The sequence below is a fragment of the Pelobates fuscus genome, chromosome 10 (genome assembly GCF_036172605.1).
Source record: "Pelobates fuscus isolate aPelFus1 chromosome 10, aPelFus1.pri, whole genome shotgun sequence".
Taxonomy (NCBI): domain Eukaryota; kingdom Metazoa; phylum Chordata; class Amphibia; order Anura; family Pelobatidae; genus Pelobates; species Pelobates fuscus.
In genome coordinates this window covers 130,737,238-130,756,852 of record NC_086326.1, presented here as the reverse complement: position 1 = coordinate 130,756,852, position 19,615 = coordinate 130,737,238, and the positions used below count along the sequence as shown (strand labels likewise).

At 39.7% G+C, this 19,615-nt stretch overlaps 1 protein-coding gene across 1 annotated transcript in view; it reads left to right on the top strand.

Moving 5' to 3' along the window:
- The window catches only part of CDH23 (cadherin related 23), a 909,735-nt gene that overhangs the window by 787,413 nt on the left and 102,707 nt on the right, over nt 1-19,615 (top strand). The window contains exons 38-39 of the mRNA XM_063435341.1: nt 757-876; nt 11,837-12,017. Of these exons, the coding sequence (XP_063291411.1) occupies nt 757-876; nt 11,837-12,017 (301 nt within the window). The remainder of the gene's footprint in view (nt 1-756; nt 877-11,836; nt 12,018-19,615) is intronic.

Here is a 19,615-nt window from a genome sequence, read left to right as displayed (position 1 = left end):
GGAGCACTATAATCGCCAGAACCACAAGAGCTTAATGTAGTTGTTATGGTATCTATAGTCTGTCCCTGTAGGCAGGGAGGCGCTGAACATTTGCCATAGAGATGCATTGATTTTATGCATCTCTATGAGGAGATGCTGATTGTGCCGCATTTTGCAGCTCTTGCTCAATAGCTTCCCACTGCTTTCCTATGGGAAAGCATTGGATTGGCTGAGATAATCAAGACTGATCTCCGCTACGGATGCGGGCCAGTCGCGGCAAAAACGGCACTTAAAATCTTATAAAATAACACAAAAAACGCGTTTCGCCTTAAGATCCTTGTGGGGGATCCACACCCCTCTTCAGTGAATAAGGAAGAGGTAGATGATTCCACGAAGGATCATTTGCAAAAAAATATTAGTAGAGGTAAAGCTTAAAATCATATAAAATATAAAGATGTAAACTTAAGTAGTTTGTCATTTTTGGAAACAAAAATCAGAAATATGTTATCAACTTTGTTGACATTCTTTAAGTATGTCAAATTTTCTTTATCGGGAAAGATCACAATTCACAGATCTTGTATTAAAGCAAGTGCCTTAGTTACTGATAATCGCATTTTTGGATTCCAAAAGCAATATCAACCAGTTGTTTTCTATATTCACTATGAATAACTATATCTCCCAGTACATTTGTTCTAAGTAATTACATTACTTTTTTTGTAAGTGCAATCTGTGATCAATATATGGGTCAATGATGTTTGTCAATTTGTATCCAACTAGGGATTGATACGAGCTGTAAAGGAACTGGATTATGAAGTATGTTTGGGCCGATACACTCTCGTAGTGACTGCCACCGACCAGTGTCCGCTGGTGCTCCGTCGTATGACATCCACTACCACGGTAAGTTTCATCATAAATTTAAATTGATAAACATTAAACCATAGGCAACAATCCAATTCCATAAATAACCATACATTTTAAAAATACAAAAAAAAAGTTTATTAACTTAACGAGAAAGCAAAAATAAAAGATAAAGTAGTACTTTTTGATTAAAAAGTGCAAATATTTCAAAGTATGAAAACTTGTGCCCCTGTAAAAATATACCCAATGCAGCAGCCATTGTACATTCCGGTAATAGATTCACAAAAAGAGAAAACTTGAATTAAAAAAACATCTAAAAAAAGAGAATCTCTGTCTACTAATATGGAGAAATATATAGTTAATTCCACTAAAGTGGCATCCACACGTAACATGCAATAATAAAAAATCAATATTCACAAAAGTGCATAATAACGTGCTAAGTAATTACAGCATCCCAAATACTTGCACAATATCATGTATGAAGGTCCAGAAGATCTAAAGATAAAGACAAAACAAACTAGACCCTAGTGCAATACTGTAAAATATGTTAGCAATCAGAATATGCACCTAATAAATTTAAACTCACAACAGTGTAGTGGATATAGTACGGTACGACTCACGACTACATGGCCCAGACAGGATCAAACATTGAATGTGTGGGATCCAATACTCCTAATTAGTGATGTCCCGAACGGTTCGCTGGCGAATAGTTCCTGGCAAACATAGCGTGTTCGCGTTCGCCTCGGATGGCGAACATATGCGATGATCAGTCCGCCCCCTATTCGTCATCATTGAGTAAACTTTGACCCTGTACCTCACAGTCAGCAGACACATTCCAGTCAATCAGCAGCAGACCCTCCCTCCCAGACCCTCCCACCTCCTAGACAGCATACAATTTAGATTAATTCTGAAGCTGCATTCATTTTTTTTTTATTATTATTATTTTTTATTCATTTTTTGTGTTTATTATACATTATCCTCCATAGCCAGTAAGCTGTGTTTATTATACATTATCCCCCCATAGCCAGTAACCTGTGTTTATTATACATTATCCCCCCATAGCCAGTAACCTGTGTTTATTATACATTATCCCCCCATAGCCAGTAACCTGTGTTTATTATACATTGTCCTCCCATAGCCAGTAACCTGTGTTTATTATACATTATCCCCCCCATAGCCAGTAACCTGTGCTTATTATACATTATCCTCCCATAGCCAGTAACCTGTGCTTATTATACATTATCCCTCCCATAGCCAGTAACCTGTGTTTATTATACATTATCCCTCCCATAGCCAGTAACCTGTGTTTATTATACATTATCCCCCCCATAGCCAGTAACCTGTGTTTATTATACATTATCCCCCCACAACCAGTAACCTGTGTTTATTATACATTATCCCCCCACAACCAGTAACCCTGAGCGGCGGTGGGGGCCCTAAATAAAAATTGGGGGGGGGGACTAATGTCCTCCCCCTGGCCCCCACCCCTGAGCGGTGGGTGCGGGCCCTTAATAAGAATAAGGGGGGGGACACCTAATGTCCTCCCCCCTGGCCCCCACCCCTGAGCGGTGGGTGGGGGCCTTAAACAAGAATAAGGGGGGGCCTAATGTCCCCCCCCTGGCCCCCACCCCTGAGCGGTGGGTGGGGGCCCTAAATACAAATTGGGGGGGACCTAATGTCCTCCCCCCTGGCCCCCACCCCTGAGCGGTGGGTAGGGGCCCTAAACAAAAGTAAGAAAACATCGAATGGTAAGTGTATTTTTATTTTTAAAGGTACTTAGTTAAATGGACCCCCTCATTATTTTTAGGGTGAGGGGGGTAGGTAAGAGTTTATTTTTGGGGGGGAGGGGTGACTAGGGGTTTGGGGACCCCTAGTCACCTGAGGGAGGGGAGTTAAATATGTATTTAGGGCCCCCACCCGCCGCTCAGGGGTGGGGGCCAGGGGGGAGGACATTAGGTCCCCCCCCCTTATTTTTGTTTAGGGCCCCCACCCACCGCTCAGGGGTGGGGGCCAGAGGGGAGGACATTTGGTCCCCCCCCAATTTGTGTTTAGGGCACCCACCCATCGCTCAGGGGTGGGGGCCAGGGGGAGGACATTAGGTCCTCCCCCATTACTTTTGTTTAGGGCCCCCACCCACCGCTCAGGGGTGGGGGCCAGGGGGGAGGACATTAGGTCCCCCCCAATTTGTGTTTAGGGCCCCCACCAAACGCTCAGGGGTGGGGGCCAGGGGGGAGGACATTAGGTCCCCCCCCCAATTTGTATATAGGGCCCCCACCCACCGCTCAGGGGTGGGGGCCAGGGGGGAGAACATTAGGTCCCCCCAAATTTGTGTTTAGGGCCCCCACCCACCGCTCAGGGGTGGTGGCCAGGGGGGAGGACATTAGGCCCCCCCCAATTTGTATTTAGCGCCCCCACCCACCACTCAGGGGTCACCCCCAAATTTGTATTTAGGGCCCCCACCCACCGCTCAGGGGTGGGGGCCAGGGGGGAGGACATTAGGTCCCCCCCCTTATTCTTGTTTAGGGCCCCCACCCACCGCTCAGGGGTGGGGGCCAGGGGGGAGTAGTTTTAAAGCAGGTTATTCCAAACAATTTAGGAATGTTAGGTGATTTATGCCCTTTATGGATTAAAACCAGACTCTGCAACTATGTAATTTTCCATGGGAGTTTTGCCATGGATCCCCCTCCGGCATGCAACAGTCCAGGTGGCCAGAAAGAGTCCCACTTTGACTATTTATGCATAGCAGCACTTTTGTGAATATTTTTTTTTTTTCATTTTATTGCATGTTTCATATGGATCTCTTTTAAAATATTGTAGGAATGAACAATATTGTTCCTCTATTAGTTGACAGAAATTCTCTTTTTTTACTTTACACAATGGCAAATATAATGTAATTAAGTGAACCTTAAAGTTGATTAAATTAGCCTTAGAACGAGGATTGAGTGAAAAGAGAGTTAATTAGATAATTTATTTTCGGCTGCCAATGTCAAAGAATTTAGTAAACAAAAATAGATACTTTCCAAGAAAATATCTGTGGGTGGATTGGCGCTATTAATACTAGTATAAAGGTGAAAACACAGCAACTACCCCCAAGTGCCTAAAAATCACCCAAAGGCACTATATAAATGGATACAAAAAACAAAACATAGAAAGGGGGGTGCTATATATACATAAAATACTTCAAATACTTATGTCTGTACAAAGAAGGTCTTACTGCTGATAGTCAAATCAAATCAATCTAGAAAAACAAAAACAGATTGCACATAGCATAATACTGTATGAGGAAAAATAAAATCAATAATGGTGGTTTGGGTCACTCACGATAAACAGAGCCTATTGTAGCAGGCTCTGACTGTATGGGCTCATCAAAATCTCTGTATGCTGTATGTTCCAACAGGATCAGCTCCAGGATCAGCTCCCTCCTCCTCTTAGTACTCTTCCAATCACACCAAAGAAACCAAATGGTAAGGTGTAAAAAGGATTTATTCAGAATACTATTAAACAAATAAAATGACAAAGCACTACGCGTTTCGACTTTTCAGTCTTCTTCAAAGGTGCATAACATACAAGTCCCTCTAATTTCTTTAAATACATCCGGAGTTGTTGATTTTCGCGGGTAAAAGTTCGTGTTACTTCCGGGTTGTGATGTCACTTCCGGGTCCGCCGGCTCAATTTGCGTCATATGACGTCATCACGCTTCCGCCCGTCTGGCATCCTTCAACCTGGATGTTTATGCTTACGGACGCCATTTTTGTACCTGGCATTGTACTAGCGAACTGTACTTAGATGAGGGAGAATAGATCAGGCAAAACTATAACATACATATTGTAGAAATCCGCTTCCAAAGCAGGTGGCATATATATTATACTCTACAATATTAGGAGAAAATACTAGAAAAAGGAAAATAAGAAACCATTAAAATTATCCTTATTGGAACCGAAAAGATTAAACTTATCGGTAATAAGAAAGAGAGGGGTTAAAGCAATATAACCCTTTCTCAAAAAAAGCAAAAATATACTTTTTTTAAAAGAAGGAAATCCTTCCATATAACAAAAGGATGAATATAAGAAATATATAAAAATTATAAAAAATATATATATAACCCCTATAATCTGGGCTGAACTTATTAGATAAGGGCTGCCATCTCAAAGTCTACATTGAGCCCGCCCGGGGTCAGTGTTCCTAGATCAAAGATCCACCTCATCTCACAGCGGCTCAATGCGGACTCGAGATGACCTCCCCTCCAATGGGGTTTAATGGCTTGGATCCCAAAAAAACTGAGCCCCGCAGGGTTTCCACCATGTACATTTAAAAAATGTGTAGAAACACTATGTTTTAAAAAGCCTCTCCTTATATTGTAGATGTGCTCACGTATCCTTGTCTTTAAGTTTCTTGAGGTTTTCCCCACATATTGGAGTCCACAAGGACACGTGAGCAAGTACACCACATTCTTAGTGTGACAGGTCATAAATGAATTAATTTTAAAATTAACAGAGCCAATCTTAGAGTGAAAAGCCTCTACTTTCTTCGGTTTACTCTGGTGGTTCCTACAACCCATACACTCCCCACAATAGTGAAAACCTTTCTGTAGGGATTTATTGATAGTTAGAAAATTTTCTTTCAATTTAGGAGCTTCTAAATAACTCGAGGTTAATTTCTGTCTTAGATTTTGCGCCCCTCTAAAAATCAATTTGGGTTTATCATAAAGGTATGGTAGGATTTCTTCATCCTGTTGGAGGATATACCAATGTTTATTAAAGATTTTTTTAAGCTCTCTGTGATCTTGACTATAATTGCAGATGATAGGTATTTTATCTTGTTTTTCCTCTGATATGATTTTTGATTTATATTCTAGTAGAGTGTTCCTTTCCATATTTCTAACCAATTCTATCTCCTGATCTAAAAGTTCGTTACAATATCCTTTCATTAGAAATTGTTCTTTTAGAATTCGGGATTGGAGATCAAAGGTTTCTATTTTTGTACAGTTCCGTCTCATGCGTAAGAATTGACCCTTCGGTATGCTCTCTAACCATGGACGGAAATGACAACTTTTTTTGTGGATATATCCGTTCACATCAACCGGCTTAAAGAAAGTGCATGTGTCAATACTATTCCCTGTGGCTGAGATCTCTAAATCCAAAAAATGGATTTTCTGCTGGCTATATTCCTGAGTGAGCTTAACATTCCACTCATTAGAATTCAAGAAGTCGAAATATTCCAAAAAGGTGGAATGATCCCCCCTCCAAATAATGAAAATGTCGTCTATATACCTCCTATAGAGGACCAGATTCGCACTCCAGTCGTGCTGGGAATAAACAAAAGAATTTTCCCAAAAAGCCATAAATAAATTAGCATAACTGGGTGCGAATCTGGTCCCCATAGCGGTCCCCCGACGTTGCAGATAGTACTCCCCCTCGAACCAAAAGAAATTGTTCCGAAGGATTAACGAAATTCCTTCCATCACAAAGTCTATTTGTTCCTTGGGGTACAACCCGGATGTTTCCAGAAAGGAGTAATTGGCTCGACATCCAATGTCGTGATCTATACAGGTATATAGGCTAGTGACGTCGCACGTAATGAATGCGAAGTCACTTTCCCACCTAAAGTTCTTAAGTATTTGTAATAGACTCATAGAGTCTTTCAGGTATGAGGGGTTTTCCTTCACTAAGGGTTGGAGAATCGTATCTATATATTTAGACAGATTCGAAAGAAGTGAACCCACTCCAGAGACAATGGGTCTCCCTGGGGGGTTATTCACATCTTTATGGAGTTTTGGTAATATGTAAATTACAGGGATTTTTGGAGATTTTATGTTTAAATAGTCATACTCTTTCCTAGTTAGAATTTCTTTTAGAAAGCCTTTATCTAGATATTCCAAAAAATTTTTTTGGATATCTTGTTGGGGATTTTTATTTAATTTGACATAAGTATCTTTATCTTCCAACTGCCGATTAATTTCCGTAATGTATTTAGCCCTATCCATAACTACCACCCCCCCCCCCTTATCCGCTGGCTTGATTACAATCTCTGAATCTTTTCTTAAATCTTGTAGTGCCACTACTTCTGATTTCGTGAGATTATTCCTTTTGTTTATTTTTATCTTTCTAATGTCTTTGGTGCATGCTTTTTCAAAAACCTTCATGGCATTAGATTTTAGATGGATGGGGTAAAAGGTGGAAGGGGCTTTTAATTCGGTATGTACAATGTTTCCTGTTACTCCACTGGTCACATTTTCCACCTGTGGTTTTCTATCAAAGAATTTTTTTATACACAATTTTCGCATAAAGCGATTTATGTCTGTGTAAGCTTCGAATTGGTCAATATTACAGCTAGGAACGAACTTAAAACCTTTTCCTAGGATTTTTATTTGGTCACAATTTAAAACTTTTTCGGAAAGATTGAAGATTTTTACCTCCTCATCACTTTTCCTCTTGGGTCTCTCCAGTCTTTTTCCTCCTCTATTTCCCCTTCTTCTACTTCTCGATATCTCCTTTTTGTAGGGAGTGGGGTTTTGTCTAGGGGTTCGTCCCAACGCTCCTCTAAAAAAGGAGCATTTCTTTGTTTTTCTATTTGATTCAGGGGTTCAAATCGGTTAGATGTTGGGATTCTCCTACTTTCTCTACTAGAAAAACGATAACCTTGATCAGAATTATGTTTGTATTGGTTCCTTCTTTTGTAGTCATACTCCTGGGGGATCACACGAGTATCAGATTTTAAAGGGTAGTCATAATGATTTGTTCTTTCGCTATGTCTTGTTCTTTTTACCTCCCTCCATTCTGACCTGGAGTTTTGTCTTATTGGGGATTTAGTTCTTGTTCGTTTGGGAACATAGTTGTTGGAAAAAGGTTCCCTCTCCTTTTGTCTACTTCTTTCTCCTGATCTGGACTCTCTTTGGTTAGGATAATTTTTTGGTTTTTTCCTAACATTGTTGGTGGCATAATCATTAATGTCTCGTTGGTATTTTTTCTTTTTATTGGTGATAATAATAGTCTCTAATTTATCCAATTTCTCAATAATAGGATCAGAAATTAATTCAAAGTCCCTGGTTCCAATATAGGGTTCTAATTTGACTTTGATTTCTTTAATAATTTTATCCAGGACCTCTAAATTTATTTTTCTTTGATCTACTATGATTTGCATCATGGTTATTGAGAAAGACTCTAAGGCCCTTTCCCATATATCCATGAACCTTTTGTCATCCTGATCAAATGTGGGATATTTTGTAAATCGGAGTCCCCTAGGGGTTATTTGATCACTTAAATATTTTTCCATGGTGAAAACCTCCCATTTGATTTTTAACTCCTTGGTTAACAGTTTTTCTAGCAGTAAACCCATATCTTTTAAATTGTCAGTAATTTTATATTTTTCCGGGGTCTCAATTTCTGTTTCCTGGAAAATCTCTTCTGACCATTTCTGCAACTTAGTTCTTTTCTCAAAAATGGCCATTGTGACTTAAGCTGCCCACACCCTGGTGATTGAACTGCTAGTAAACAAAAATAGATACTTTCCAAGAAAATATCTGTGGGTGGATTGGCGCTATTAATACTAGTATAAAGGTGAAAACACAGCAACTACCCCCAAGTGCCTAAAAATCACCCAAAGGCACTATATAAATGGATACAAAAAACAAAACATAGAAAGGGGGGTGCTATATATACATAAAATACTTCAAATACTTATGTCTGTACAAAGAAGGTCTTACTGCTGATAGTCAAATCAAATCAATCTAGAAAAACAAAAACAGATTGCACATAGCATAATACTGTATGAGGAAAAATAAAATCAATAATGGTGGTTTGGGTCACTCACGATAAACAGAGCCTATTGTAGCAGGCTCTGACTGTATGGGCTCATCAAAATCTCTGTATGCTGTATGTTCCAACAGGATCAGCTCCAGGATCAGCTCCCTCCTCCTCTTAGTACTCTTCCAATCACACCAAAGAAACCAAATGGTAAGGTGTAAAAAGGATTTATTCAGAATACTATTAAACAAATAAAATGACAAAGCACTACGCGTTTCGACTTTTCAGTCTTCTTCAAAGGTGCATAACATACAAGTCCCTCTAATTTCTTTAAATACATCCGGAGTTGTTGATTTTCGCGGGTAAAAGTTCGTGTTACTTCCGGGTTGTGATGTCACTTCCGGGTCCGCCGGCTCAATTTGCGTCATATGACGTCATCACGCTTCCGCCCGTCTGGCATCCTTCAACCTGGATGTTTATGCTTACGGACGCCATTTTTGTACCTGGCATTGTACTAGCGAACTGTACTTAGATGAGGGAGAATAGATCAGGCAAAACTATAACATACATATTGTAGAAATCCGCTTCCAAAGCAGGTGGCATATATATTATACTCTACAATATTAGGAGAAAATACTAGAAAAAGGAAAATAAGAAACCATTAAAATTATCCTTATTGGAACCGAAAAGATTAAACTTATCGGTAATAAGAAAGAGAGGGGTTAAAGCAATATAACCCTTTCTCAAAAAAAGCAAAAATATACTTTTTTTAAAAGAAGGAAATCCTTCCATATAACAAAAGGATGAATATAAGAAATATATAAAAATTATAAAAAATATATATATAACCCCTATAATCTGGGCTGAACTTATTAGATAAGGGCTGCCATCTCAAAGTCTACATTGAGCCCGCCCGGGGTCAGTGTTCCTAGATCAAAGATCCACCTCATCTCACAGCGGCTCAATGCGGACTCGAGATGACCTCCCCTCCAATGGGGTTTAATGGCTTGGATCCCAAAAAAACTGAGCCCCGCAGGGTTTCCACCATGTACATTTAAAAAATGTGTAGAAACACTATGTTTTAAAAAGCCTCTCCTTATATTGTAGATGTGCTCACGTATCCTTGTCTTTAAGTTTCTTGAGGTTTTCCCCACATATTGGAGTCCACAAGGACACGTGAGCAAGTACACCACATTCTTAGTGTGACAGGTCATAAATGTTGGACTCCAATATGTGGGGAAAACCTCAAGAAACTTAAAGACAAGGATACGTGAGCACATCTACAATATAAGGAGAGGCTTTTTAAAACATAGTGTTTCTACACATTTTTTAAATGTACATGGTGGAAACCCTGCGGGGCTCAGTTTTTTTGGGATCCAAGCCATTAAACCCCATTGGAGGGGAGGTCATCTCGAGTCCGCATTGAGCCGCTGTGAGATGAGGTGGATCTTTGATCTAGGAACACTGACCCCGGGCGGGCTCAATGTAGACTTTGAGATGGCAGCCCTTATCTAATAAGTTCAGCCCAGATTATAGGGGTTATATATATATTTTTTATAATTTTTATATATTTCTTATATTCATCCTTTTGTTATATGGAAGGATTTCCTTCTTTTAAAAAAAGTATATTTTTGCTTTTTTTGAGAAAGGGTTATATTGCTTTAACCCCTCTCTTTCTTATTACCGATAAGTTTAATCTTTTCGGTTCCAATAAGGATAATTTTAATGGTTTCTTATTTTCCTTTTTCTAGTATTTTCTCCTAATATTGTAGAGTATAATATATATGCCACCTGCTTTGGAAGCGGATTTCTACAATATGTATGTTATAGTTTTGCCTGATCTATTCTCCCTCATCTAAGTACAGTTCGCTAGTACAATGCCAGGTACAAAAATGGCGTCCGTAAGCATAAACATCCAGGTTGAAGGATGCCAGACGGGCGGAAGCGTGATGACGTCATATGACGCAAATTGAGCCGGCGGACCCGGAAGTGACATCACAACCCGGAAGTAACACGAACTTTTACCCGCGAAAATCAACAACTCCGGATGTATTTAAAGAAATTAGAGGGACTTGTATGTTATGCACCTTTGAAGAAGACTGAAAAGTCGAAACGCGTAGTGCTTTGTCATTTTATTTGTTTAATAGTATTCTGAATAAATCCTTTTTACACCTTACCATTTGGTTTCTTTGGTGTGATTGGAAGAGTACTAAGAGGAGGAGGGAGCTGATCCTGGAGCTGATCCTGTTGGAACATACAGCATACAGAGATTTTGATGAGCCCATACAGTCAGAGCCTGCTACAATAGGCTCTGTTTATCGTGAGTGACCCAAACCACCATTATTGATTTTATTTTTCCTCATACAGTATTATGCTATGTGCAATCTGTTTTTGTTTTTCTAGATTGATTTGATTTGACTATCAGCAGTAAGACCTTCTTTGTACAGACATAAGTATTTGAAGTATTTTATGTATATATAGCACCCCCCTTTCTATGTTTTGTTTTTTGTATCAAAGAATTTAGTATTGAAGAAAAATAGTTCCCAACTTCAAAAATCTAAGATTTTAAAAAGTGTAAATATCATTGGAAAACCAAAAGTTGGTCATTACTGATTAAAATGTGTTATATTTAAAGGAACACTATAAGCATTCAAAACGATTTTAGCTTAATGAAGCAGTTATCATGTATTGAACATACTTCTGCAGTCTCACTGTTCAATTCTCTGCCATTTAGGAAATGAATCACTTTTGTTACTGTTTATACAATCCTAGTCATACCTCCCCTGGCTTTGACTGATACAGCCTACATGAAAAAAATAGTTTCAATTTCACTTAAATGTTAAGTTGTTTAAAATGATTTGTCTCTTGATCTGTAAATTGAACTGTAATCACACACATGCGGGCTCTAGAAGGCTATTAACAGAGCAGGAGATAGGAAATTCTAAATTAAACAGACTGTGTAATAAAGGAAGTTTAAACATTGGATCTCTTTGCAGGATGTGCTTAGAAAAGCTGTGTAAGTCACATGCATGGCTGCATAAACAAAGTGATTTAACTGCTAAATTGCAGAGAATTGAGCAACAAGACTGCATGGGACTGAGTTATACACCAAAACCAGTCCATAAAGCTAAACTTATTTGGATGCCTACAGTGTCCCTTCAATATTTAATATTTAAGTATTTAATATGTAAGCTGCCAATCGATGTAAGCTGCCAATCTATATAAAATGTATGTATACAAATATGTATTTGTTACAGGTTTTGGTCAATGTAAATGATATCAACGACAATTGGCCCACATTTCCAAAGGCCTACGAGGGTCCCTTTGAAATTACTGAAGGGCAACCGGGACCTAGAGTGGCCACATTTAAAGCTGTAGACACAGATTCTGGTCTCAATGGCCAAGTGGAGTACAGCATTGTGGGAGGTGACATTTTGGGTAAGTGTGTGCCTGCTGTGTGATGAGATGTTTACTGTTATTAATTCCAGAGTGCATCTACCTGTTTATTTAACAGTTCTTATATAGTGCTCCAGAGAGCTGTACAATTTATGCAAAGTGGCATTGGATATTAGAAATGTGCAATTCGTTTTCGGTCCGAATTTAAATTCGGCCGAATTTTAGCAATTCAGACATTCGGATGTTTCCGAATAGCCAAATTGCAGAATTGCCGAATTTCAGAATGGCCGAAGTACCAAATTGCTGAAGTGGCGAAGTGCTTCAGATTTATAGAAATTGGCAAAACAGGAGAGGGAGGAAAAATTAAAGGGATGATGACAGGAATCTAACCCTTACCCTACCTCTAACTCTACTCCTAACCTTAGCCCTAAACCTAAACCTACCCCTACCTAACCAAATGTTTTGCCCATGCACATCCCTATTGGATATGATACAGACAGTGCATAAATAGAAACAGTGAAACAAAGAGAAGGCGATCCTACATGTATGCTTACAATGTAGAGGGGAATTGTACATTGAGACAAAAGGTTGTGCGGAGAAATACAATTGTGAAGTACCAGAAATGTGTTGGTGATTGTGCCATTATAAGGAGCACTGTTTTACAATTAGTGTACCGCACATAGTGAGCATGGTGAAGATAGGAATTAGATGCAGTGTTTGCAATCACCATTTATTGAGTGTAGAGAACATAGAAGATAATGCGTATACAGTAGAAAGACGTTGGGAGGAACCTTTGGTCAGAGAGCAGAGACTTGCAGGAAAAGGGAAGTTGGTGGTGGTGGTGTAAAGTATTTTCGCTGATTGCTTAAAATAGTGAGCAATCAGTGTGAACACATATTGTTGTTTGGTGGAAATGCACGTTTATTTTTGTTTTTAATAAATTGAAACACAGACGGAAATAGATGGTGCCTACTAATATAAAATTACTATTTACATACTAATTGGCATCTAAATATTCCATCTAATTAAAGGGACATGTGTCAGTTTGAGACAGCTGTCTCAGTCAAAAGCTTTGGCTTTGACAGGCATAAAAAGCAGGTCAAAATAAGCCCCCCCAATATTTAGCTGTTTCTCCTTACGTGTGCTTTCCACGTAACTCAATCACACATGTGCTATTGAAACAACCCACAACATCACTGATAATGTTCTGGGATGTTTTCCGTGTTCATGGACAGTACTTCTGCCTAGCAATGAGCTGCACAACTTCCTGGCAAGATAATATACGTATCAAGTGGGGATCATAGAGTTTGCTGGGGTTGACACAATCCCCCTATGTTGTCCACCTCCTTCTTTAGGCTTAAGGAAAACTAGTACAGACGGCTCTGTCTTCAGCTTTCAAAAAGTCCATCACATTGAGACTTGCTATTACTTGCCCCTGCAAAGAAGGTCAAATCCAGGGACATGTCTCCGCATCATATTGTATTTCTTAAAGCAGTGTGGCCCAATGGAAGAACTTATTTACCTAGCTGTGTCCTACTTTATCAACCGTAAGATAAACACATGAATGGATACTATTGTTGGGATGTCTACTTGTCTATTCACTTAGATTGCAAAGACCCCCAATAGTGATATTGTCGCTGGTGGTCCAGTGGCTGTGGAGGGCAGGAAAAGGTGAGATTCACTTACCTGAACTTGTTCCTCTTGGGCACCGCCATATTTTTCCGACATGCATGAGAGCGCAGTATTGAAGTTTATGGAGGCTTCCGCAAGACAGCTGGATAATGCATAGATACAGCTAATATCTCTGCATCTCTTACGGATTGAAACTCCTAGAGAGTGGTAGCTCCATTTAGTGTCTAGGAAGTGTTAGGTGGAAGAGAAATACTGAGAGAAGGCAGTCCCCATTTTGTCCCGGTATACCTTTTGATTGTGTTGGATTTTCCATGTAATAAAGATTTTATCTTTATGAAATACTCATTTTACAGGGGGGAGGCAGAGGGTGACAGTACCACTTTACCATGCATCTCTTCTTCTCTTGCTACCCCTTGCCACTATCCCTGCTGCTAAAAAGGCATTACATTTTCTGTGTGTCACTCTGTTGCTAATGAGTGTCCCTTGGGATTCTGGGTAATGTTAAGGCGCTTCATGTAGATATATTATTTTTTTCCAAATTATGTTTCCCAAAACATTATTATTATTATTTATTTATTTTCATTTTTTTTTTTTACACCAAACTGATGGCTTTTACAAGTATATGGGATAGCACTTGATAACATTCTCAATAAGCCAAGATATTGAGCATTTTCTTATTTTTCTCTTAATCCTTCAACAGATTACATCAAAAACAGTACAATTTACCTACAGAAACATACATATCTCTATTAATGAGCAAATAGAACTTTATTTTGATGTAATATATAACTAAGCAATCGACATGTGTGACATAAAAATAAAATGCAACTATGATTCCACTCGTGGATTCTACACGTGACTCTTCCCACAGACAGCAATGTTAAAACTGGAGATTTAGGGTGATATAGAAGATAATCATCATGTTAGCAAACTCATCAAAACAATTGTGATTGTTGAATAACCATATTTTAAAGGGAAAAAAAAAAAAGAACAGTGTATTTGTTAAGACCTCTGTTTAATAAAGTTTCTTAATGATTTATAAAAATTACCATGCAGTATTAAGTAAAATATAACTTTTCTAACAGTATTGAATCATCCGGAAAGCTTGTTAAATCGAGGCCTTAGTATGATATGTAAATGTTGTGTGTTTTTAAATAGTTTATCTTATTTGACTTACCATAACATCATATGACCAAAAGAGCAGAAGTAGTAAGAGCCAAAATATAGAAACACAAGAACTAGCTACATAAAGACTGTAAAAAAACAAAACAAAAACAACATTGTCAGTCTGTGTGAAACTCACCAATAGAAAACAAGGAATTTAAAATAGAATAAAATAAGCCAAAGTGTACATAAGGGACATAAACAATATAATAGTGCAATATTGCCATATCATCACTCTTCCTAATAATTTCTTATTTTAAGTATTCCTCCAGGATTGGATTGCTGTTGTGCACATTGCTGCACATTCCAAAGGAAATCTACCGGTAGTCTACAGATTGATGAATCACACAAACAAAATTCTTAAAAAAGGAAACACTTTGATACTAGAATTACAAACCAAAGAATGTTCTAATACGAATACTAAATTTACTAAAAGAAAGTAAAATATATGTCCTTGTTCTGTTCACAGCGCACTGACAGTGTACAAAAACGTTGAGTTATAGATCTAGAAATGGACTCGAGTGTGCAATAAAATATACCAGGTTTGAACAGATTTCTAGTACTCATAGGAACAGGACATGAATTATTTTGGCCGACCTGGCCTAAGTAATGTTTAACAGACAGCTATAAAAAAAATTATACAGAATAATCATTAGGTTAATTCAAACATGTTTTCAGGGCCGGACTGGGAAAAAAATTTGGCCCGGGCATTTTTCACAACGGCCCCCTGAGAAGGGGGCGGGGACAGAGAGGGTGTGTTTTGTCATCACTAATGACAAGCACGTCCCCTCTCAAAGTGAGCGTGTTGGTTCAATTCGCAGAGCTCCGCTGAAGAGCTCTAGCATGAGAAAAAGGCCCTGTATTTGTTCTGCACAGCACAAGCAAATGTAATAACATGCTTGCGCTGTGTTTGCTTTTAACTTGTCTCTGGTGTCTCCATAAGTGGGATACCAGAGGACAAAAGGGCCAGGAAAGCGTATTGTACATGTGTTTGGAGTCTGCTTGTGGGATTGCGTGTGTGTAGAGTGAGCTGATTGTGGTGTGGTATTGTGTAAATAGGTCGATTTTATTTGTGTGTGTGGTGCAATATGTGTGACTAGGGGCTGTAGAGAGTGTGTGTGTGTATAGGGGGCATAGTGTGTATAGGGGATGTAGCGAGTGTATAATTATATGAAAATACACTCAGAATGAAATTATATATATATATATATATATTCTTTGTATTTCCCCCTAATTAGGTACGCCCGACAAAAAACGGTTGTTCAGGACCGCGGACGTACCTAGTATGTTCACGGCAAATAGGAGCCCTTGCCCGATCACGGTCCCCCTGCAGCAGCTCGAGCCCATGCTCACATCGCTGCAATAGGAGTCTAAGCAGGGCTGTCAGCAGGGCCCTAAATAAGATTGAAGGGGGACCTACTGTCCTACCCCCAGGCCCCCACCCCTGAGCGGTGGGTGGGGGCCCTAAATAAGAATGAGGGAGGGACCTACTGTCCTCCCCCCCAGCCCCCACCCCTGCGTGACGGAGGGGCCCTAAATAACAATGAGGGGGGACCTGCTGTCCTCCCCCCACCCCTGAGCGGTGGGTGGGGGCTCTAAATGTCTCTAAATGTCAAGCCCCTAGTCACCCCCACCCAAATAAAAGTTATCCCCTACCTACCCCCCTACCTACCCAAATGACACAGAGACCTCTGATTGGTTAGATTCCAAGCCCACCAATCAGAGTGTTATGAGTCAAATTACACAGCATGGGAAAATTCCAAAGAACTTTCCCACCTGTGTAAAATGGCAAAGAGCACTCTGATTGGCTTAAACCAACCAATCAGAGTGTTCTTAGCCTAATTGCAGGGCGGGGCAAGGCTTTATAAGCCTTCCCCCACCCTGTAGAGCTCAGTCTGCGCGGAGCCCTCCATGGGTGAAGATGGATTATTTTTTTGTGTCAAATTTTTTCCTTTTTCGTCTGTTTTTTTTTGCGCTCTGATTTTTTAGTTTATTTTAAGTTCGACGGGTATTGTGTTTTTTTATTTGGCCTTTTTTGGGGCTGAAAGACATCAAATGGTAAGTTTTATTTTTATTTACAGGTTAGTTATTTTATTCCCTCCTCACTATTTTTAGGGTGAGGGGGGAAGGTAGGGGCTAACTTTTATTTGAGTAGGGGGGTGACTAGGGGCTTGGGGACCCCTAGTCACCTTGGAAGGGGGGGATTTTCATTTAGGCGGGGGGAGGACAGTAGGTCCCCCCCTAATTCTTATTTAGGGCCCCCACCTGACGCCCAGGGGTGGGGGCCAGAGGAGGACAGTCGGTCTCCCCCTCATTGTTATGTAGGGTCCCCACCCGCCGCGCAGTGGTGGGGGCCAGTGGGAGGACAGTAGGCCCCCCCTCATTTTTATTTAAGGCCCCCACTCACCGCTCAGGGGTGGGGGCCGGGGGGGAGGACAGTAGGTTTCCCCCCCCCTCATTCTTATTTAGGGCCCCCACCCACCATTCAGGGGTAAGGGCAAGGGGGGGAGAACAGTAGGTCCCCCCCCATTGTTATGCAGGGGTGGGAGCCAGAGGGGAGGACAGTAGCCCCCCCCCTCATTGTTATGTAGGGCCCCCACCCACTGCTCAGGGGTGGGGCTGGGGGGAGGACAGTAGGTCCCCCCCCCCTCATTCTTATTTAGGACCCCCACCCACTAAGTCTCTACTAAAAAAGACTGAAAATACCCCATTTTGGATACCCTCGGTTGTCTACATTTGCAAATGGTATGCTACGATGGGGTTATTACACATTCCTGGGCTACCATATCGTCTCAAAAGGCAACACAGACCCATCAAACCAATCTGGCAAACTGAATTGGGCAAGCCCTATATTGAACTTGTAACTTTCCAAAACACCATAAAACCTGTACATAGGTGGGTATTGTTATACTCGGGAGACTTCGCTGAACACAAATATGAGTGTTTAAAACAGTAAAACTTGTTACAACCATGAATTCACCAGTAAAAGTGCAGTTTTTGTGTAAAAAGAAAATGCAAAAAACAAATGTGAACGCTACCTTTGGCAAGCGTTTGCGGCTAAGTGGCTACTACAAAAGACTGGACATTACTCATTTCGAATACTGTGGGTTGTCTACTTTTACAAATGGTATGCCATGATGGGGTTAATTTTCATTCCTGGGCTGCTATACGGTCTCAAAGGCAACATAGGCCCAGCAAACCAATCTGGCAAATTTCAATGTGAAAACATGAAAAAGGGAAAGCACTACATTTGACCCCCTGTAAGTTTGCAAAAAAACTTAAAACCTGTACATTGGGGGCACTGTTGTACTCGGGAGATGTTGCAGAACACTTATCGGGGTGTTCTTTGTCAGTAACACATAACAGGAACTGAGAATCCATGCCTAAAGTACAGTGTGAAAGAAAAATTACACAAAAAATGACTACCCAAAAGTTTGACAAAGACTGGTGGTAGAATTAGTGCATGGAAAGTGTTAAAATACCACCATTTGAAATACCCCAGGGTGTCTACTTTTCAAAAATATATGGATTGATGGGGTAAATTACATTGGCTGGCTTAAAAAATGTCCCAAATAGGACATGAGTGCATGATGACCAGCTGTGAAAATTCCAAGTTGAAAAACTGGAATGCGCACCCTCCAAAAAAGGTCTTTTAGCCCCCAGAGAACCTGACACACCTATACATGGGGGGTATCACTGTACTCAGGAGATGTTGCTGAACACATATTGGCGTGTTCATTGGCAGTAACCCTTAAAGTTCTCCATACACGTTTTCTTAAATTCCTATGTGTGTCAAAAAATCACCAATTATTATTATTATTATTTTTTTAAATTTGGCATTGATTGGTGGTAAAATGGTTGCATGAAAAGAGTCAAAATACCCCAAGTTTAATACCTTAGGTTGTATTCTTTTAAAAAATATATCCATGTGAAGGGTCATTCAGGGATTCCTGACAGATATCAGTGTTACAATGTAACTTGCGTTAATTTTGGAAAAAAATTATTTGGTAATGGCAAAGTGCTACTTGTACTTATAGCCCTATAACTTTCCAAAAAAAAGCTAAGAACATGTTAACATTGGGTATTTCTAAACTCAGGACAATTTAGAAACTATTTAGCATGGGTGTTTTTTGGCGGTTGTAGATTGTGGGGGTCAAAGTTAGAAAAAGTGTGGGTTTTTAATTTAATTTTTATCATATTTTATAATTTTTTTAATAGTAAATTATATGATATGATGAAAATAATGGTATCTTTAGAAAGACCATTTAATGGTGAGAAAAACAGTATATAATATGTGTGGGTACAGCAAATGAGTAAGAGGAAAATTACAGCTAAACACAAACACTGCAGATATGTAAAAACAGCCCTGGTAAGAAAATTTAAAAACGGTCTGGTCACTAAGGGGTTCATAGACTCCTAATTTCACCAAGTGTCCAGCTGCTCTTCAGATCATAGCAGTATTTTGGGTTTCTGGGAAGTAGGCAGGTTTCAACACCGTATTTAGAAATTCTACGCACAAATATAAGGAACTAGTTACCAGCATGCAACTTGTCAAAGCTTTTTTGCAATAGCCTGGAGGAAGTTGTGTAGAAGGGTATTCCCATAAGTTTCAAAGGAGCTACTGACCCCTGTGGTAGAGTAAGAAGTAATATACACAATGTGCACACAAATTAAAACTTCAGCATTTTAATGTGAACAGTTTTCCTATAATAGAATAATGACTGATATAAGATTAAAGGAGCATGTAGGCTTATTCACTAAACTTAGAACTCAAAGTGAATTTTAAATGTAAGGCCAGAGTAGCTGAATGAAAAGCATCAGTGACTTAGAGAATGTGTCCAGTT